The sequence below is a fragment of the Corvus moneduloides genome, chromosome 3 (assembly GCF_009650955.1).
Source record: "Corvus moneduloides isolate bCorMon1 chromosome 3, bCorMon1.pri, whole genome shotgun sequence".
Lineage (NCBI taxonomy): Eukaryota > Metazoa > Chordata > Aves > Passeriformes > Corvidae > Corvus > Corvus moneduloides.
The window spans coordinates 42,485,903-42,500,440 of record NC_045478.1 but is presented as its reverse complement, the minus strand read 5'-3'; the positions used below and the strand labels follow the sequence as shown (position 1 = coordinate 42,500,440).

The following is a 14,538-nucleotide window of genomic DNA, read 5'->3' as shown; positions in this document are numbered from 1 at the left end:
AATGGTTCCTGAATGTAAAAAGATTCCTATTCCTTTCTTCCCTATTGTTAGGGTATAATTTTCTAGGGATTTAATAGGCAAATCCAACAAACCACATAAAAATGTATCATTTTCTATAATAATCTTTACAACAGCTATACAGGACTTGTATGTCATTAATATCTTTGGTCACACGCAAAAACGTACTTCAAAGTATATGCTGTCCTTAGCTGGTTTATAAATATGCATGCTTTCAACACGCTGTGTTACTACAAAACCACAGACTTCAAATTTTCCAACCAAAATCACAGAATGGTTTGGGTTGGAAGGGATCTTAAAGATCACCTAGTTCCAACCCCCTGTCATGGATAGTGTCCATTTGACCAGGATGCTCAAAGCTCCATCTGACCTCGCCTTGAACACTGCCAGGAACGGGGCATCCACAACTTCTCTGGGGTAACCTCTGCCAGTGCCTCACCTCCCTCACAATTAAGAATTTCTTCTGTATATCTGATCCAAACCTACTCTTTTTCAGTTTAAAGTAATTACCCCCTGTCCTTATGACTACATGCCCTTGCAAAAAGTCCCTCTCCATCTTTCTTGTAGGCCCTCTTAGATACTGAAAGGCTGCTATAAGATCTTCCAGAAGCTTTCTCTTCTCCAGGCTGAAAAACCCCCACTCTCTCAGTCAGTTTTATTGACTTTGATGTAATCCCCGTATGATGGGCTTCAGATTGACTCACTGCTTAAAAATGAGTCCTGCATTAATTTTTCAAAATTAACTAATTGTTCTCAGAAAGCTATTTCTTTCAAAAAGTGACTTAAACACTTAGAACCACATTTGTAATTGCTTTTGAGATCTCAAACATACCTAATGAATTGGGAATGTCAGAGCTTCCCCACTCCAAGATTAAAACAAACATAAATTTACTATTTAAACTGACTAAATAATACCTCAAGCAAACTGAAACACCTGCAACTGCTAGCAGACAAATCTTGTAAAATTATGACCTATACAGTTTCAGACAAATGTTAAAAAAGGCTCCACCCAAAGGAGCACTTTGAAAGCTCTTCAGCACAGATTTTCACTTCAGAGACTGTGATCTTTCGATCTGTTATTACTATCCCACATAGACCTCTAGCTTGGAAGCCACTTCACAGTAAAGCTTCTTAAGATCTTTTTGACAAGTGTATTTGTTGTAATTTCTTCCATTTCTCTCTGGCATGAGGGAGTCCAAAGTGATCAAAGGAGTATAAGGAACCCTTTGTCACAAGGCAAGGAAACCCCCAGCTCTGCAGCTCACTTGCACATCTGGAAGCTGCCAAGGGTGCCCCAGTTGGAGTAACAAAGGATGCGCAGGAGTGCCACTGCTTTTCTATCTCCTGGCCTCCTCCCCTTCCTGGAGCCTCCAGTGTCCTGATCCTGGGGCAGGAGTTATAGCACAGGGAAATAGCTAATGAGATCTCAGCAGTCATGCTGAACTAACACACCTTTCAGCAGGTCTAGACACACAAGTGCAACTTTATTACATCTAAGTTGGCACACTTTGGGTGCTTAACTCCAAAACTAGATTCTAGATATCTTAACACATTGATGACAATGTGCATGGTTTCAGGAAACCTGGAATTCAATTTTCTTCCATCACCTTCTTTGGCTTTGTGGTTAGAAATAAAAGTAATGCTTCTATCAGCTCCCAAAGGAAAATGTGTTGAAATATGGAGCTGGGAATTCTCAGAAGAGTTTCTAATTTCCTATCATTTTCCACAAGCTTAAATCCACTGGAAACCGTGTTAAACAGCTTTAGTAAAATTTTGAAAGAGTAAAGATTACTAACATTTATATTTCTGAATGGAAGACATTAACTAAGGTAATAACAACAGACTGACATATTTGATCCTCCGTGGTATCTGTGCATTTTAGACTTTATGTTCTTTTCTTTAGCTTAAAAATTAATGTGTATTTTCAACCACACTTGGCTTTCAAAACAGCTTCAGTAACTTCTTTTTATGTAACCATATATATCTGTATGCTAATACAATTATATTTCAGTTAATCTCCACAGATCCAAGCCACAAAGAGCGTAACACAAACCCCAGTACAACAGACAAATTCAAACGCAGAATGCAGTAACACAGAAGTCTTGCTGTGTGGACACCTCGGCATCCTTGTCTGGCTTTCCAAATCAAAATGCACATCCACTGCTTAGCTAAAGAAGTGACCTAAATTCAAGAGCTGTGAGCACAGCAGCCTTCCTAAATACTGGTGTGATGCTCTGTGCACTTCTGAAGGTAATCTGGGATAAATAGGTTGAGGCAATATGACTGTAGGACAGTAAGACAAAAGTAATGCTCTCTAGTAATTCTCTATTGCTCACAGCAATAGCAGCAAAATAATCAAGTTTTCTGATTGCAACTGACATGTATCAAAAAGAGAATTAGAAGAACACACAGTTGCTCCTAACATAAACCCAGTTTTAATACAGAAAATCGCCTTTTATACTGTTATACTTGATAAATAACAGTAACCATATTAGCTAACATTCAAAAAACAGGACTCTGAAACTTTTAAAAGTTCAGAACAAAAGCATAGATAAAGTTCACAAGATATTACTGTAAAGGACAAGATTAAGAGCCCATTTGAATTAAGCCAAAGCAGACAAAGGGGAAAGGTGTTTCATAAAATAAGGGAACAGTGCCAACAGGGACACCATTCATTTTCCCTGTAAGCCAAAATACCATTACTATTACAAATGATACAGAAATTATATCAGGAAAATAGTGTGTGACCTAAGCATATCAGCAGAACAGTGAGAGGTTCCGTCCTACATCCACTGCCTGACCCACTGTATCCTGCATGAACCCTGTCCAGTCTGGAGTTCCAGTGGACACCAACCTCCCTGCAGAATTTGGGCCACAACTACCAGCTCGGCCTATCTATAATGGATGTCATACCAAGAATAGTGTACATGCCTAAACTTATAAAAATTAATCCCACACAGTCTGGGGAGATTGTAAGGAATACACCATTGCACAGAGTCAATTCAGGTAAGATACCTATGTTTAAGCGGATTAGACTAAGGAAAAGGAAACCCGCAGCCTATCACAGGTTATGTTCCCATGCTACTTTTATTTCAGGGTAACTGTGTGATTTTGCTTGCAGCCAGTCATGATAGACAGTGCAATCATCACAGATGTAATACACTGGATACTGGGATTCACGGGTGGCTCTCTGGCACTTTTGTGTAGACTTTCACAAAAAGGGTACAAAAAAGCACAGCAAAACATGCATAGGCAATGTGTTAATTTTCTCATTTAGCCTCACCAATTCACCTCAGCCTTGAGATGCATCAAGCCCCTTTTTTCTCTTCTATGCCTTTCTTGATGAGAGGCTGACAGCCACATTTTAGAGTGGTAGTTTTCTGCTTAGGGTAAATACTCACTAGGAACAAGCATTAGAGTAGACATTATTTCACTTATTGCCCAAGAGAGCACTTAAGCTTATTTCTTGAACAGTGAAAGGCTAATATACTGCTTAAACACAACATTGATTACTGAAATGCTTTCCTTCACTTATATTTTATGTTGTTACTTGTTTGTCAGTAAAATTTAAGTTCACATTTAGCAAGGCACTTAGGCCACATTTCATTAAAACATATATATACCCCTGAGAAAAATGACTTTTGGTCTCTCCATGTTAAAAATTACTCTGCAATACCAAAAGATTGACAGAAAAAACCCTCAAGTACTGCTCTGAAGGAGTGGCAAGCTTGTACCAGAACATGACAACCCACTTTAGAAACTGCTGTTCTGCATAGGTGAATGTGTGCATCATTGGAGATGCATGGAAGATGTCTTTGGATCTGTCATCAGCACAGAACTGTTCCAACATAGCAGGCTGCCACAATGTGTATACCACAAAATTTCCTACAGCACTGAACTCTGGCATTTCTGCTGAAGAATAATTTTGGCCCTTCACAAATGCCATCAGGAAATTCAAAATGGAGCTCAAGTGTAAGAAAAGGCTGTTAAAAACAGGGCAGAGAAGAGGATAAACAGGACTGTAGTAAGAAAACTGGATTTTTACACTTAATTATTTTTATAAAAGATACATTAAAAACTCAGATTGACCTATAACACTGCAGTCTTCCTGTCCTTTATTTTTCTATTTATTCAAGCAAAGTCACTTCTCTAATACAGAGACCAAACACTGTTTTTGCTCATCCGCAGGGATAAAAGGAAAAACTAGTGCTACACTTTCATACATGGAACACGTACTTCATGAACACAAGTCCAGAAGTTACACACAAGGAATTTAACAGGGCTGGAATGTCTTAGGAGACTAGCCCAGGAAAAGGCACAACACATTTGCATGCTCTCTAGCTGAATAAACCACTCATACAGTTTTCTCTACCAATTTTTCCTAGATTGCTTGCTTATCAGTTGATTACCAAGAAACTAAGTTGCTTGGCAAAGTAAAAAAAGAAAAAAAAAAAATAAAAGAAACCAAAAAAAAAACCAAGGAAAAAGTCTAACCTTTGCTTCAGAAGAAATATTGACAAATACTAAAATTGATCTGCTTTTAATGTTAGCTGTTTAAAAATTATATGTATCCTTTAGAAACCTACTTAAACAGTAGCAGAGATGGAAGAAACTAATCTATACTGATCTCACATTACGACTTTTTTCCAAATATGATTTAAGAGTCCACCTTGGATCACGTGCAGTGTTTAATACAGAATCGTTTGACCAATCTACTGCAGGAAGACAGAATAATCCGTTAAATATTTCTATCTGCAACTATTAGTATGATCTTTGAAATATGAATATTTAAGCTTCATGACACTGGAGTTTATAATAAAAAATATAAGGCATAATTATATCGTAACTAAAGCTAACATTAATTTTTTACTTAAATCTTTGGCTTGCTTTCTACTTGCTAAGGTTCCAACAACAAGCCTCCATCATTATATTTCTCTGGCAACATGTTCCATCTTATAGGGTTGGTTACTTTTTCAATTATCAAGGGAAAGAATTCTCCTGCTTCCTTAAAGTAGAGCAAATGAATCTTTCTTGTAATGGCCAATTATGAAAAGATTAACTTTTCATTTCATGATAAACTAGACATTTATGTTCTTGTCATGACTGCTTACTGTGGAAAAAAGAAGGGTGCTGCACAGGTCATGATGAAGAAGAAAGAACAAAAAAAAAAATAGTTTATTTTCCTCTACCTTCTTCAGGATTCTTCCTTTGTTTTCTTCATTTTTTTATTTAATCCTTTCTTCCACTGCCTTAACTTTACACATTTTAATGCAGCTGACAAATAACAGATTTCTTATATACAAAATAATAGTTCATACTCTCACATGCTAATAAAATGTAAAAACTCAACAGGAAAACAAATCTTATGTCAACTAATAATCATTATTACTGGGCTAGCTTACCGAAAAAAAAACCTGATTGTGGAGGCTCATAAATTGATCCAATTTCACAGCCTACACAGGCTTTCTGGTGGGCTTTTTGTTTTTTATTTGTTTTAAGAAATACATCACTATAGTCCTTGTCTATTGTCTCCACTTAAAGTAAGACACATCAAGCCAAAGAGTCTGAAAAATCAACAGGAATTACTGTAGAACTCTAATCCATATCCTAGCACACTGCCACTAATATTACCATTTAACTTTCTCAGACTTGATTTGTTCACAGTTATATTTCATCATACTTACTAGAACTGGCCAGTTGTGAATTGGTAGCCTAAAAAATCCAAAGTATGACAGGATAGAGCTGCAGTCACTTCACTGTAAATCATGTTTAAGCATCACTCCATGTATGCATTTTGATGCATTAAAATAACTGCCTTAATCTTTTATGTGCACTAGGATCAGATCACCAAGTGGACATTGGGAATTCAAACTGGTATAAATAACTGTGCTCTACAGACAGTGGCACCCGTTCCAGAGGTTCTCTGAGGGAAGCTTTAAGTTGTGCTTAGGGCTTCATGGCAGCCTTACTAGCAAAGGTGCTTTGGGGATGTGCTGAATTCATATTGCTGTGACACGCAGCCATGTGTGTGCAGAGGCTACACTAGTCACAGGTAAAACAGATAAATCAAATAGTAGCATCCCCACCATCAGCTTTTCTATTATCTGCCCCACTTTGTGCCAATTTCCTCCAGCTTCCCCAACACCTCTTGCTTTGCTGTTCTTCCTTAAGACATGGGATGGGGATTTGTCAAAGTCAATGAGCACTTTATTACAGTGAGAGTGCTCAGTAATGAACAATTCAGCAATTTAATGAGATTCTGTAGATCTGTCTCCAGCCTGTCCATCAAGTTTCACTTCTATAAAGCACCCTGACACTAATCCTCTGGCATACCCAATCTTCACCCTGGGCTGAATATTAGATTCTTCCATGGTATATTGCATTACCACTATAACCTTAGCAAAAATGATGAACTTAACTACACTTGAGGCAATATAGCTGCTCTGATTTGATTTTCTTCTATCGGGTTGACTATGAGGGAATTACTTATTTACTAAGATAAAGCAAAAAACCAGTTTCTTATTGCCTTCTGAATGCCCAAATTGGTAAATATTTATATGTGTCTTTTAATCCATTCTTGGGACCTGGAATATTTATAAATATATATTTATTCCTGGTTTCACAAACTGAATTAAAAAGATGCATGCACATTTTGCCTGCAGCAGAAAACTAGTTTAAAAAATTCTTCGGAAGAGCATTAGTAACCTTTAGAGAGGCAATTATGATAACACTTAAATGGACAGTGTGGAGTTTGTTGTCACTCAGAAAGCAGCATATTACCCATAATTATCTCTCCCCAGTATGACCCTGCAACAGAAACAGAGGCTTTGTCATATTTGCCTCATGAAGTGTTCATTGACTGGAGTGCACACAATTAAGAAAATTACTTCTGAGTCTTTCTTGCAGGACAGGACAGTGAGACACGATTTAAAAACTCCCACTTCCCAAACATCATTACAGCAGGTTACCGAGGGCCTATTACTTGGGATGTGCTTGCTCATTACTGAGTGAATATTAACTTATACTTGTATGGCCCAAGTACACCCAAGCTAGGGGAGTCCACCAACCCTGCAGACAAACGATGATAAAACCCAATCAGCCAATCATCCATGCTCCATGCATAAACCTGTACATCAAAACTTGCTTTTGATAAAGGGAATATGGGCTAGGACTCCAGAGTAGTGTGCCTTGAAACCCTAAACCAAACACAACCCATCCTCATGTGTAGTATACAGCAGGTTCCGTTGTACAGGCATCCTCCAGAGACTAGAACAGGAAAAAGTCCAACTTTATTTTGGTATTTGCAGAAAATATCATCTTTGTAACATACTCCATAATCTAAAGCCTCAAAATTTTGGAAACATATATGCCTTTTATTATACTGAAGGGTTATGTTACATTTTCATACTGGTTTCGTGGTTTAAAGAACTTAACCTGACATTTTTATTTTTTTAAGAATAAATATTTTGTTCCAGCATGACATTATTCATCCACAGAACATGAAACATCCCACTGATGAATACACACTTTACATTTTGAGAAACTGATGGCATCTAAATGTAGTTATTTCCTTAGAATAATCCAAAAGATAAATAAATTAATAATAGGGGTTGAAATATAAATCAGTCTTCTGAATCACAGTCTTCTCTGTTGGAACAATATAACGCACTTCCTAAAACGAATGCACAGATTTCTTTTCAGCAAGTGTCCTTCTACCTTGAAATACATGGAAATACTTTCCTCTCTAAAACATGACAGCAAAAAGGAATCTTTGGGTAATCAATATTACAGAGATTTCCTTCCACTCTATAGTGAATTTTTACAGACATACAACGGGAATTCTTCCAAGGACAGATTTTGGTTTAGTTTTTGTGTTTCTCTTAATAGGCTATGTGTTTTTCTCACACTAGGTTTTCTCCCAGCCCATACACACTAAAGGTCGTAATATAATGACAACATAATGCTTTTATCTTGTTAATACTTTATGGCTAGCAATCTGGTCCTTTTCTAGATCCAGCTTTTTAAAAGGAAGTGATCTCCAGCTTCTTGCCACAAACCTTCTACAGAAGCCTCCACTCACCTCAGAGCAGACCTGCCTGTGATGATTCTCTCATTTGCTTCAGGCAAAGTTGGCTGTGGTGGCCCAAACAATTTTAATGACTATTGAATTTATAAGCTAAGTTTGTCTGAAGTGAATGAGAGAGACTGCAGAAGCAGGTTTGCCACCAGACTCATAGCACTAGCCTCATCAGAGGCAATTATAATGGAGTTGCATGCATCAGCCATCTCTTCCCACCAAAGAAGTTGGATCTGGAGGAAAATCTCTGGCTGTATTTAAGTAGCAGAAGTTAAACAGCATGACAAATTTCTCTTTCAAACAAAGTAATTGCATTAACACAACACAACATTTTTAGAATTTCATTTAGAAATTTCCTTCAGTTGTTATTCACAGTTTTTGCTCAAGTGCTTATTCTCCCTCGAGATTGCTCCAGGGTTTCAAAACAACAGATTACTGCTATGGTTTATAGAGTGTCACACATTCTGGTTGTTCACCCAATCTCCTTACCTGCCAGATTTGTTCTTCACTGAGTGAAGTGAGTCTATCGCTTTTAAAAACCTCTCGAAGAAGACAGTATGGGAGTGCCAGAACTTCTTCAGGATGACTCTTCAATAGCTCAGAGAGATGTTTTACTAAGAAGCCAATGACTGCATTCTCCAACAAAGTGAGGTTGAAAAGATCCGCAAGCTTGTACAGGTCCAAGTAATTGAAACTATTTAATTCCTAAATGGATGAAGAAAATAAAATACAGGTCACAAAAAAAAAATCCCAAACACAAAACAGAGAATATAAAAATCCACAATGATATGAAAAGATAATGAAAAATGGTTATTCTTTTGGAGCTGTGGAGAAGGAAGGCAATATAACTTGAAGTTAATTAACACAGCCTCATTCAAAATGTATATGTAAGTGTTACCAGTGCATATGCAAATATATATGATAGTACTAATTTATACTGCAACTTCTAAGGTTATATATTCATAACGCATCTGTAAGAAATATGGACTAGTACACAATATAATAAACCAGCGTGATTTACACTGTATGTCAAGAGCTCACAGGAGCTAACAAGTGGATTTAAAAGATGTATTTTTTAACTACAATGTTTTGTTACAAAGCAACTGTTTGTTCATTATTTACTGTTTTCATTGAACTAGAGCACCTATGTAGCACAACTTTTCATTCAATGAAATCTCACAAAATACAAGATGCTGAGCTACATTTTATTACGTATTAAGTTTTTTTTCAATGAACAAATGAACCCTTTGTTATTTCTCCAACTACTGGCATCAACATATAGTGGATGCTGGCCTCCTACTGTTTCTCCCTCTCCTTCTGGCAGCTGAAAATGCGAAGAGACAAGCTGCAGTAGCTCAAGGCAGGGAGCTTTGTCCATCCTGCTAACAGATGACCTATATTTATGGGCTAATGTTTCCAACTTGGCATCCCTTGTAAATTAGTACCTGGACAACTAACTACTGCAGTTCTAGACCACACTGCTCCCTTCAGGGAAGAGGCCAAGAATTCACCTTTATTAGAGAAAAGTACCCAGGGCACCTGGGAAATAGTCATGTTTACCCGTTTTCTCCGTTCTTGCTGCATGTTCACACCTCTCTTCCTCTCTCCTCCGCAATCCTAGTTTTCATCTTCCAATTTACCGCATTGCTCCCTATCAGCCGCCTGCTCCTTGACCAGCCCCATGTGTGAGAATGACAAGGAGCCTCGTCAGTCTCACTTTGCTGGTGAGTTAACACGGGGACTGGAGCAAGGAAGAGAAACAGACTAAATTAAGTCAATTTCACTTTCACTGCTCTGCTGGATGGAATGGCAGCACCAAATGAAACTGACAAGAAATCTTGTAAATGTCAAATGAGCTGCACGGCTGGCAGATAGAGCAGAGCAACAGGGAAGATGGGAAAGTGCGAAGAGGGGTTTTTTTGGAATGTTTTATGGACTACATCTTGAACGTGTGAATTGGGTGCCTGTCCCAATGACTGTGGAGCTGTTTATGCATATGCAATGGAGAGTGGAGAAAGAATTTTTTTTACCTGCTTAGAGTCAGTACTGGAGGAAATAGAATCAAATTCCTGTGGAGGTTCCTGCTTGTTACATAATCTCCCAGTCTGAACAGTGCACCTTCCCTAGCAGAGTTGTACACTAAAGATGAATCCTATTCATTATCTACTTAGACTGCTGCATAAGAGTTTCACATGGTTTTCTTGGAAGTACAAAGGTAAGTTCTTTACATTGTCAGAACAAGCACTAACAGCCATCATCCCAAAAGCCACAGTTACTCTAGTGTCAGCTCCTCCTCACACTAACACAGAGGAGGCAAGGATAAATCTGCAGTTGCAGAAAGAAAGAGAAAAGAATGAATTTTACATGAGAAGTATCTGGTCTGTGTGCTTGCTTGGTGATTTAATATCTTCAGATCACAGATGGTACCTCACAACACCACTCCTGTGATGGCCATGCAGTGGTGGCAACAGCACATAGGAGTCTGATCAAAGCAAACATCACAGTATTTGACAAGCAACAACCACAATTTACTGTCCCTGGTTTAGAAAACTCTTTTCAAAGAACTCGCTGATTGAATAAATCCCAAATGCCAGAAAGAAATTTAGAAGAGCTCAGTGTGTATTTATGGAGCTCTTTTGTGGTCAATGGCTATGTCTAGGGAGGATAAAAATAAATAAATAAATAAATAATCGAGCAATGTGAGCTGAGGATCAACAGCCCCACTAAAACACATACCAGGTCAAAGCCCACTAAGTGTCAGTTGAGAAGGAGAGGTGGCTTTTAGCAGAATTCAGAAGAGGACAATACTGGAGATAACATAGTAAAATCTTTCCTTATTAGAGAGAATCAGTAATGAGACACACAAATGCAATCTACCCCTGAAAAATCTTCACATTTCCAGTGAAATCTGAATGACACTGGTAAGCCTTAATTTTTGGTTTGGATATTTTTCATGATCCTCCAAACTCCCCTATCCCCTCAAATCAACAGCAACAATTGAAGTTGTTTTTATGAAAGCTGTTTTACAGTTGCAGAGGCCAAATATACTTACAGATGTATAAATAAAATCTCACCAGTTGTTTATTTACAATACAGCATGTAATAACTTATTCCAAATACTTATTTATGTATGTGTGTTTATTTATTATTGGGGTTATGTGTTTACTTATTTTCATTGGTAAGTTTCAGATGATTTTTGATGCTTCTTAACATAATATGTTAGTTATGTGCTGAACTTAGAAAGTTTACTTCTTAATGAATACTACAAGTGTGTTTTGTTAAAACTGGCCTTGGCCTGGAATCAGTAACTTTCATTTCTGGTTTTGTAAGGTTAGAGTTGATCTACAGGTTTGTATTTCACAGACGAAGAGGCAAATAGTGCATTAGCTTTTACAAAAGAAAATCAAGATTACACAGTACTGTACATTACTCAGTTATGATCCTAAAGGGAAAAAATGCCACACTGAGATTGCTCGATGTATACCTCAGATCATATAACTTTGCTCTTATAAGTGGTAAGACTTTCAGAAATAGACTAAAATGCAGTATGTGAGTTACTTGCAAGAAAAATGCACCTTACCTTCTAGCTTTAAAAAAATCCCACAGGAAGGATCAAAGCAATCACTGTCAACTCAGTCTGATTTGAATAGATTTTTCACACTAAAACCTTAATCAAATTAAAACCTGTGGTAAATGGTGAAATAGGTCACTGAACAGGAAACTTAGATGTGGTCATGAGTAAGAGTACTGGCAGTCTCTGCTTTCCACAGATTTTATCATATTGTGTTAACTGAGCAACTACAAAATTTTGAAGTAGTGTGCAAGATTCTTCTGGTACTGTACTGCAGTATATGTTCTTTGAAAACATGAAATACAAACCAGGCTTATGTAAATTATTGAAACTTTTAACCCCTTTTTTTAGAAACTTTTATGTATGTGCTACTTATCTTTTTTGAACTGAAGGATGAAATATGAACATAAGCAGAACTGTCACTAAGAGCTGAAGAGAATTAGGGAAAGGTAGTGATCCTATATCTTCTAATATGATGTATGTTACACTGCTGAAACACATTCAGACTAAGAAAATATGTATAAAATTATAGACACAGCACTTAAAACTGAAGTTGAAATAGTCCTGAAATCTCACAGTAAACTCAAACCAAATTTAGTAAATTGGCTAAATTACTTCTCAGTGTCTACTTCTAAAATAAGAAACTACCTTAGATCCTATGCATCCTACTTAGTGTGCATCCCCCACTGAAGTAAGGGAATCCACTGTTCCCCACTACTGGTCTTCTGATTCAGTAGTATCAACCTTTAGATGTCAAAACAATTCAACAATGATCTGACATTTAAAAGCCTCATAAAAGAAAATAAGTTCTACAAACAAATATAATCTGAAATATGACAATATTAAATATTCAAAACAAATTATATGACAGTGTGCATATTTTGATACAGAGGTGTATTTTAATATAGAGATATGATAAATTGTCAAACAGGAAAAATAGATATAAACATTGTGTTTAAATTGCTTCCAAAACCATCTTTATTCATTTGTACTTTAAAGAATAATTGCCTTGCACAAGCCACAGAAAAGGATGTAACAGATTGATAAATTAGAGTTAATCATAACCAAGTACACAGCAGACTACAATATACCTCTATTCCTGTGCTCCGTGTTATAAATAGCAGAAAAAGCACAAGGAGAACTAAGGGGAAAGAATGCATTTCTTTATGACCTTATTTGAAAGATAAACTCCTCGGGGAAATACAATTTATTCAGATTATCAAGACCCTGCTGTGCAAATCTACAGTCTGGGAGCACACTACGGAGATCAAACAATATTTACTTTATTCTGTTGGGTATAAAAGCTTTTAATGAATGCATAATTAAAACAGAAAAAGTATATACAGCTTTAGAATTCCACTGCCAAGCCAAGCCATTAATATCCAAAATACCGTACCCAGTTGTAACTCCACCTGCTTCCTATTTAGATTACAACACTGTCATAAATCAAGGTATTAAATGACTAGCTGTAGCAGAGAAGAGTTGCATGGTGACACTATTTCCCCTTTTTCTAAAAGGGGTTCAGCCTCTTTAAAGCAAAAAAAAAAAAAACCCCAAACCCAAGTGTGAGGTCTCTGAGACAGGGACAAGGTTATTCAAAATCCATAAGCAGCACCTAATACAACAGGGTCTTGACCCTATGTCCTCCAGGTTCTCTGCCACATTAAATACTATGAACCAGCTGCACCACTCAGAAGAGAACCTTGACAAAAATTACAGCAAAGATGGACTCTAAATAGATAAGGGATAGTAACGAAATGAAAACCTGTAGTGACAAAAATATACTTACCTGACAACAAAAGGGATCAACACAATTTTAAGATAAAAGAAATCCAATTCTGCTGGTTCTAGCTGTTTCCTTCTATATCAAAGGTTTTAGTTCTGCAAAACCTCACACATTTACCTAAGAACTAACAGATCACACACACTCAACAGCACAGCAACAGACATAAACGTTTCATAATAAGCATAGGCAGAAAAAGTGTATTTTAGATCTTATTTGAAATTTGCCTCTGTTAAACACCAAAGTCATCAGTTGAACCATGAAAATCATTTTGCTGAAGCCTGGTCACAGTGGAACAGCTGGCTCAGAATTTTTCAATGTATAGAACTGATTACACTTATTATGAGTTAAGTGCAGACTGCAGATGTGTTTATAGACAAAGTAAAAGATGGCTTTCTAAGTGACTTATTTTATACAATTAATTTTTCTGATAGATCACTGCTTTCTCAACACTTTCTGTAACTCTTGCTTTCGTTTTCTCCTTTCAGCATGAAAAGTTAATTTGCATCCTTGCTGCAATTTCAAAGTAGGTCTAGAGCCAAGTAAAAGACCAACAATATCAAAACATTTCAGCCTATTATTTTCCCTCTACCCTATGAGAATTCATTTCCCTTCTCACTTATTATTTCTCTGTATCTGCTCAGTTTTCAGGTTTAATTCTGCTGGCTGATGCTAGTGAGAATTCTCTTTGAAGACACAGAGGAGGCCTGTGAGCTTCACAAGCACAGAGGAAAGACATGACATTCTCAGATTGCTCATGTGATGACACAAATGTGCAGTCTTCAAAAAAAGAAAGTGAAACATGACATGTGTAAAACTAACAATAAGCAAACATTTTCCTGAAACCCAGTCAGATCGATCTACTTTATTAAATAGTACAAATATCTTCAACTGGCAATCCAATTAAATATTTCAGGTGACCCTGATTATACATACCTTTTATAATCTGCATACACAATTACATATATCACAGAAAGAAATAAAATAATGAAACATTAAGACTACACAGTTAAATTTTCATGGTACTGATGCCATGATCATTTTTTGCCTTTTCTTTTATACCCCTGTTATACCTTCTTACAACTTCTG

At 36.9% G+C, this 14,538-nt stretch overlaps 1 protein-coding gene across 7 annotated transcripts in view; it reads right to left on the bottom strand.

Annotated features, from left to right (window-relative positions):
* KLHL32 (kelch like family member 32) overlaps nt 1–14,538 on the bottom strand; it is a 142,510-nt gene that overhangs the window by 51,825 nt on the left and 76,147 nt on the right. For all 7 annotated transcript variants that reach the window (XM_032105118.1, XM_032105111.1, XM_032105114.1 and 4 more), the window contains one exon: nt 8,585–8,800. In XM_032105118.1, the coding sequence (XP_031961009.1) occupies nt 8,585–8,800 (216 nt within the window). The remainder of the gene's footprint in view (nt 1–8,584; nt 8,801–14,538) is intronic.